The 8,109-nt window shown below is 33.6% G+C and overlaps 1 protein-coding gene across 1 annotated transcript; it reads right to left on the bottom strand.

The window, feature by feature from the left end:
• LOC122584929 lies at positions 1-3,971 on the bottom strand. Its single transcript, XM_043757010.1, has 3 exons — positions 3,654-3,971; positions 2,941-3,102; positions 1-2,796 (listed from the first exon to the last, which is right to left on the bottom strand). Exons 1-3 carry the CDS (start codon positions 3,969-3,971, stop codon positions 1-3), a joined length of 3,276 nt encoding a protein of 1,091 aa, XP_043612945.1.
• Between the last annotated feature and the right edge of the window lie 4,138 nt (positions 3,972-8,109).

Here is an 8,109-nt window from a genome sequence, read left to right as displayed (position 1 = left end):
TCAACTCTTTTGATCGAAAATATGTTGGAGACTCTTGTGATCGGTGTAGATCACACTTTTCGTCCCATAGAGATAGTGCCTCCAACATTTGAGTGCAAAAACCACTGCACCAAGCTCCAAGTCATGGGTGGTGTAGTTTTTCTCATGAATTTTGAGTTGCCGAGAGGCATAAGCAATCACTTTACCCCTTTGCATTAGTACACATCCCAAGCCTTGATTTGAAGCATCACAATAAACTACAAAATCGTCCGGACCATCGGGGAGGGTAAGAATAGGAGCGTTACATAGATTTTCTTTCAGTGTTTGGAATGCCTTTTCTTGCTTATCTCCCCAATCAAACTTCTTATCCTTCTGGGTTAACTGAGTAAGTGGTTGAGCGATTTTCGAGAAGTTAGCGATGAATCGTCGATAATACCCGGCCAAGCCTAGAAATGAACGAATCTCTGATGGCGTCGTAGGAGTCTTCCAATCTTTTACTGCTTCGATCTTACTGGGGTCAACATGGATTCCTTCACTATTCACTACATGCCCAAGGAAATGAACTTCTTGTAACCAAAAGTCGCACTTCGAAAACTTAGCAAACAATCTCTCTTTCCAAAGTAGTTCAAGAATCATTTTCAAGTGAGATTCATGTTCTTCCTTAGACTTCGAATAGATTAAAATGTCATCAATGAATACAATAACAAACTTATCGAGATAGGGTTTGCATACACGGTTCATCAAATCCATGAAAACTGCGGGTGCATTAGTCAAACCGAAAGGCATGACTAAGAACTCAAAATGTCCATATCGAGTCCTGAATGCTGTTTTTGGAATATCTGCTTCATTAACTCTGAGTTGATGATATCCGGACCGAAGGTCTATTTTCGAGAAGAACTTCGCACCTTGAAGTTGATCGAATAAGTCGTCGATTCTAGGAAGAGGGTAACGATTCTTAACTGTCAGTTTGTTCAACTCCCGGTAATCGATGCACATACGAAACGAACCATCTTTCTTCTTGACAAACAATACTGGTGCTCCCCAAGGCGAATGACTAGGTCTGATGAAGCCTTTTTCTTGGAGCTCTTGGAGTTGATTAGACAGTTCTTGCATTTCGGTAGGTGCTAAACGGTATGGAGCTTTGGCGACTGGCGTCGCTCCCGGAATAAGATCTATACGGAATTCAACTTGTCTTACAGGAGGTAATCCTGTTAGATCTTCGGGAAAAACTTGTGGAAAATCCCGTACGATAGGAATATCTTCGAGTTTCTTCTCGTTAGCCTGAATGCCCATGAGGTGCTTCTGATTTTCCTCCACCCGCTCCCCATATATGAGTAGCATTTCACTATTTCCTAGCGGTATACGGACCACCTTCTCATAGCAAATTATCTCGGCTCTATGCTTCGATAGCCAATCCATACCAATAACTACGTCAAAACTCCTTAACGAGAAAGGCAGAAGGTTAACACTGAACAGATGACCTTCTATTTCTAAGGTACAATCATTAATGATTCTATCAACTCTATCAAATTTTCCATTAGCTACCTCAACCAAGAAATAAGTATTCAATATTTTGGGTTCTCTATCTAGGAGTGGCATAAACTTAATAGAAACAAAACTGTACTCAGCACCAGAGTCGAATAATACTGTAGCAAGGTGATTGTTTAAGGAAAACGTACCCGTCACAATATTTGGATCTTGACGAGCTTCATTTGCTACCATGACAAAAGCTCTACCACGGGCTTGGTTGGCATTATTCCCTTGATTCCGATTCCCTCCATTAGCTACCACTTGATTCTGATTGTTAGCTCTTTGTCCCTGATTATTTCCTTGATTCTGAGTTCCACCAATAGCTAGTACTTGATTTGGATTATTACCCCTCTGACCCCATGCTCGGTTCAAATTTGGACACGTGTTGCGGTAATGGTTATGACTACCGCACTCATAGCACGTTCCACGGTTATTTATCGGGTTAACAGCATTCACCGGAGCCACCTGCTTGACTCCCACTCGACAGTCTCTAGCAAGGTGTCCAAATCGGTTGCAGTTTGTACACAAACGGCAAGGTGAATTTTGGAAATGATGGAATTGACATTTTGTACACTTTGGAGCAGAACCCGTATATCCGATCTTAGTCGCATCCGTTGCCATCAACCCTGTTGCCATTTTTGCCTTCTTGTTATTTCCATCAGTATTCTTTGACCTACTTGTCTCAGTACCATCCTTCCTTTTCTCATTAACCTTAGACAATGACCCATTTCTCACCATTTCATCCGTTAAAGATCCTGCTTTCTGAATAGCACTTTGAATCGTGGTTGGCTCAGTTGCTGACACAAGCCCACGAATTTGGGGAACAAGACCATAGATGTACCTCTGGATCCTATTTGATTCAGGTCTAACAAGGTGAGGTACTAGTTTGGCAAGCTCATAAAACCGATCAGTGTAAGCGGCATGTTTGGCTCCTACCATTGAATGATTCCAAAATTCATTTTCCAACTTCTGCATTTCATTTTTCGGACAGAATTCTTCCAGTAGTAATTCCTTAAACTCGTCCCATGTCATCCCCACAGCTGCTACTCTACCCCTAGCTTGTATCTCAGTGTTCCACCATGTCAATGCTTTATTAGTCAGTGAAGCTGCGGCATACCTCACCTTTTGATTCTCTGCACAGTTGCTAATATCCATGACAGCTTCCATTTTCTCTATCCATCTAGTGGCTGCCAATGCTCCTCCCTTGCCATCAAAATCTGGTGGTTTACAATATTGAAACTCCCTATAGGTGCATCCATTATTATTGCCCCCAATGATGTTGTTATTCTGATTACCATCATTGTTATTTTCATTATTGTTATTATTGTTCTCATTATTGTTAGTGTTGTTCTCATTGTTGTTATTGTTATTCTCATTATTGTTATTATTATTAGGGTTATTGTTGTTTGCATTAAGAACAGCAGCGGTCACTTGAGTAACAATAGTAGGAATAGCGGCAGCTATTTGCTGAGTGATCATGTTTGCAATATCCGGATTGCCACCATCACCTTCTCCATCATTAACCCCATTATTTCCACCACGACCACCACCTCTACCTCCACGTCCTCCATTTCTTCCTCCTCTATTCATTTTCTACACAAAGAGAAAGGATTTATAAGTACTTGATGAAGACTTTCAATGAATAACTACTACTCATGGCAAAATTCTTACACCTTGTCCAATTTGTTAATTGTGTTGAGTTTGATCAGCAAACTTGGTCATATAAGCGCATGTGTGTTGTGATGTATTTGTAATTACGTTGCGCACCGTAATTACAACTACATCCCACCACACATGTTTTTATCGTCCAAATTCACATGTCACAAATTCAGCACATCCTTCATAAATATTTGCCACAAAACACATAGATCCATATACCAAGCACGACATTTCGATTAATCAATCAATCTAAAAAAAAAAATTTATAAATCCAAGAAATTTCCAAATTCGAAAGAAGGAATCCAAGACATAAAATCCAAAAGTAAGAAAAAGAAGCTAATGCAAGTTCAATAGGATTCTTAGATAGTCCTTAAAGGCTAGCCCTCCCACGTGCAAGTGGCGTCATAAGGGGAGTTGGAGGAAATGGTGGGAGGATAAGAAGCTTGTTGTCGTGTTGGTCCGACCCGGCTCTCTTGAGAGCTTACTGAGCTAGTAGGACTATAGCTTCTGTTGTCCTTTATCGTAGCCTCCATTGTCTTTCCCTTATGAACGCTTTCGGGGTCTGCCTTAGAATCATAGTCCGGTTCTTCCTCCGGCTCGCTGTCAGAATCGATGATTATAACTGTCTTGGAGTAGTAGTTAGGATCTTCTGACGGTTCGCTTTCAGAGGAAACTCTAGGCTTCTGAGATGGTTCTTGAGCGGGGGTTTCCTTGTTAGCTGCGGCGTCCCTTTTAAGTTGTCGACGGATGATTATGTCCCTCCATGCGGAACTCTTACGGGCTGTTTTCTTTGTACGTGCCATGACTAAGTAAAACTAGCTACGTTAAAATTACAGGCTGAAACTTTGCACTAATCTAAGCACATAAGGCTTCATCATAATTAGCAATTAAACGCAAATATAAGGCTCACATAACTAGTGCTATCTAATGAAAGTACTCACACATATACGATGCACAAATAGTTCCTATAATGTACAATATATGAGGGTACTTAGGTTATAGTCTAGGCCAAACCACCTAATTCTCTATAACCTGGCTCTGATACCAATCTGTCACACCCCACCTTAGGCGGAATCGTAGGATATGACTAAAAGATATAGCAAAGGCACATGGACTTTATAATAGAGTCATACTAAATGAAATTCAAATAAATGTAAATTCCATAAACGGAAGGTCTAGGCAACACGCCTCAAATAGCAAAGAAGTAATAACTGCAAATAGCGTTCAATGTTTCACATGCAATCTAGGAGTCCATGAAGGATCTCTTTATTGGTCTTCCTAAAGTCCATAAGCTCAATCTTCTTACACATTGTTATTACCTGAAAATGAATGCTCGAAAATGTCAACATAATATTGGTGAGTTCGTAGGTTTAAAGGAATTCAAATGAATTTGCTGTGCTTGATAAATGAGGTTTGGACAATAGTGTAAATATAAACATGTAGTAGCATACTAAATACTGATTAATGTCATCATAGTTATCCAACAACACAATCCCCATCACTCCTGCCAACAACTCAATCATGCTTTAAATACCAACAACTACCAGCTGGAGTATAAAGTTGGTCGATAGTTTTCCAATAGTCTTCAATAGATATCAAAAGACATCTATTGCATCAAAGAAATCAATACAAGCAAGCTAACATACACATTTCATAATTACACGTATTTGTCCATGAAAACAAACAAGTTTTGGCACAGCTAGTAAAGAAATGAAAAGTGTTTTGAGCATCATTTCCCCCCAAAGAAATAATATAAAAAGGGGCCACGAAACTCACCTCAACAAGCAAGTAGTTATGCAATTCCAACAAGGTCGCTAGAATCTACACAACATATAAATATGAACAAGTTACAATTATGGACATGGTCAAGAACTGTCCATTGTAACCCGTATTTGATGAAATACACATATGGCTACTTTCAAAATATTCACAATTGATTTGTCATATATTATTAAGTTACAAGTCACATAACTTAATATATAATATTTGTTTTACTGATTTAAGATTAAATTCTACAAGTTCATATTAACTGAAATTTTTGGTAACTTTATCTATTTTTTATTAGGATGAAACGAATGATTTAAGATTCCAAATCTTAACTACTGTTACCTTAGAGTGTTATATAATTACATGAATTTTTACATAATTTATTTGGCACGTTAACTATTTTTAAAAATTCAATGATTACAGACTAGTCAGAAAAATCACTGTTCGCACACAGAAAAGTTTTATAAAAGTTAAGGGCCTTCGAAGATTCAAAAAAATCCAATTTTTTTACTGTACAATCTTAACATCTCAAAAAAATTTCTGGAGAAAAATAATTGTCCAGTTCATAAAATCGACCAAGATATGACTATTTGAAGTCGGCCAAAATCTGTTCGGAAAACTCAGCTTTGCGCAGTTTTGTTATAAAATTCGTTTGACAACCTTAAACTTCATATTTTGACACGAAACCGCTTCCACCAGAAAGTAGACTTCCTGAACTTAATTTTAGACACCAAAAACGTGACTTAACCATCTCCCATGACCAAGATACGACCTTTCAAAGTTAACAAAATGAATCTGTCCAGATTCTGAAATAACCCAAACAAACTGTTTTAAAGACTACTACAACTAATATTTATATAAAATTTCAAATCTTTCCAACACCTAATTAAATCTGTTATTATGATTTTCATGCCTTCATAATTGGATTTCTTTAATTACATTAATTATTATGCTACAATAAATACGTAAAGTTTTAACATTAATATGATTTATACTTCAAGCTTTTGATTTAACCCTAAAAAAACCTTTCATTCATTATCATAAATTTTGCCATAATATATATTCATCAACATAGGTTACTTATAATATAAGATCAATAATATAAAGATATATTTATATATATATATATGAAAAGAAGAGATAAGTAATTTACCCCAAAATTGATGATCACTCCTTAGATACCAATTAAAATCCAAGAATTCTTTATGATGTTGCTTCGACTATTGAGTTATTAAAAATTTTGTGTTTTGTGTTGGAGTTTTGTTCGACGGCAGGGAACAAAGAGTAAATTGGTTTTAGAGTTTTTTTTTTTTATTATTATTATTTAGGGTATACTTATTATATATATATATATATATATATGGAGATAAGTGTTTTAGTTAGTTTATGATTAGACTTAATGTATCATAAGAATTCTAATGGAATTAAAATTCCTTGCTCACCATTAAATTGTGGTAATATATATATGACTAAAATTTTTTACTAAACATATGATATTTTACTATTACTATTACCATCTTACGACTTATACTAATTATATATCACTTTTATAATTTTTTTGATTTCGTTCACCACTAAATAGCGTATACTAATTTATCAATGTCTATAAATAAATATGACTAACAACTACAAGTCTAGAAATTACGGGGATAGTTATAGTCATCTACGTTTAGGAAGATCAAATATCTCAATCCTAAACTATTGAATATCAAGTAATAGAGATCCCATATTGGAAATGATCGCCACATTTCTATGCTTGTTATACTATATAGGCACATTGACTAGTCAAGAAATTTGGAATGTAAGTTAGAGACTATAATAAATTACCAGTTTTGTTGACGGATGTCACACTTTTTGTTTTATATAATTTTGTATCATCTTTAAAAAAAAAAAAAATTTAATTTTTAGATTTTGTAATATATAGGGAAAGGTTGTTTTATGAAAATACTTGCATAAATAGGTATTTTATTTATAGCAACATGAATTTACTTTTTTTATACGAATTATTATTTAGTTAAACAGATATTTATACTATTTTATAAAACAAACTTAATCACCATCCCATAAATTTAAAAACCTGATATGTCTAATTCACCCTCCATCTTAATACATCCTTATTTTATTTATAGATTGTGACTAAAATGCCATTAAGAAAATTTAAACTGTATATCTTCCTCAAGTATAAAAAAATAAAAAAAAAGCGTAATTCACAATTTGTCCCCCCCCCCCTTTCACACCCCACCGTAAAAATTAATCACATCGTTTTACTGTCGTAACATTGTGCGGATACCAATCTAGTTATATATATATATATATATATTCTATTTTACCTTTTTTTAATAACTTTATCATTAGTATTATTCTAACTTTTAATAATTTAAATTATTTATAATCATAATCATTTAATTAAATATACTAAAACACAGTTGCTCTAATAATTTATAATCAATCACAACTCTCGATTTCGTAAAGTTGACATTTATTTTCAATTTTGAATTAACTTGTAACTTTTTGTTTTCCACCATAAATTTACACTTATTAACCAATAGATTTAATATAATAAAGAGAGAACAATAGTTAATATATATTTAATAGAATAATAGCTTGTATATATACAATAAAATGATAACTTAATATATATTTTAATAAAACAATAGCTAATATATATCTTAATGATACGTTCTATCACACAAATACAAAATTAACTAATTAAAAATAAATAAAATTTAATGTAAATATATTAAGATATTGAAAGTAATTGTACTATTACATTTTCTTTAAGTTCTTTTTTAGTAATTGACTTTACCCAAAAATAAAGCATGTAAAAAAAATCATTATAATAAATACATATAACATTGTCATATTCTAACTAAAATAGTTATAATACCTTTTTGTCTAAAAATAAAATAATATTTATGTGTAAAATAAAAATATAATACACTATGTATAACAATAAAGAAAATAAAATGATAATGACTTATTATTAATTTTTAATATTCATGTATTGCTAAAACTGTTACAGTAAACAACTTTGGTTAACATATTTTTAAAAAAATATTTTAATATAAACTTAAAGGATTAATATATAGATCAATTTATTATTACTAAAAATAGTATACTAAACTTTAAACCATAGTAAAAATATCTAATATTGATAACGTCGTAAGTCCTGAA

This window comes from Erigeron canadensis, chromosome 1 (genome assembly GCF_010389155.1).
Source record: "Erigeron canadensis isolate Cc75 chromosome 1, C_canadensis_v1, whole genome shotgun sequence".
Lineage (NCBI taxonomy): Eukaryota > Viridiplantae > Streptophyta > Magnoliopsida > Asterales > Asteraceae > Erigeron > Erigeron canadensis.
The sequence above is the reverse complement of the archived record's forward strand: the minus strand, read 5'-3'. Positions and strand labels throughout refer to the sequence as shown.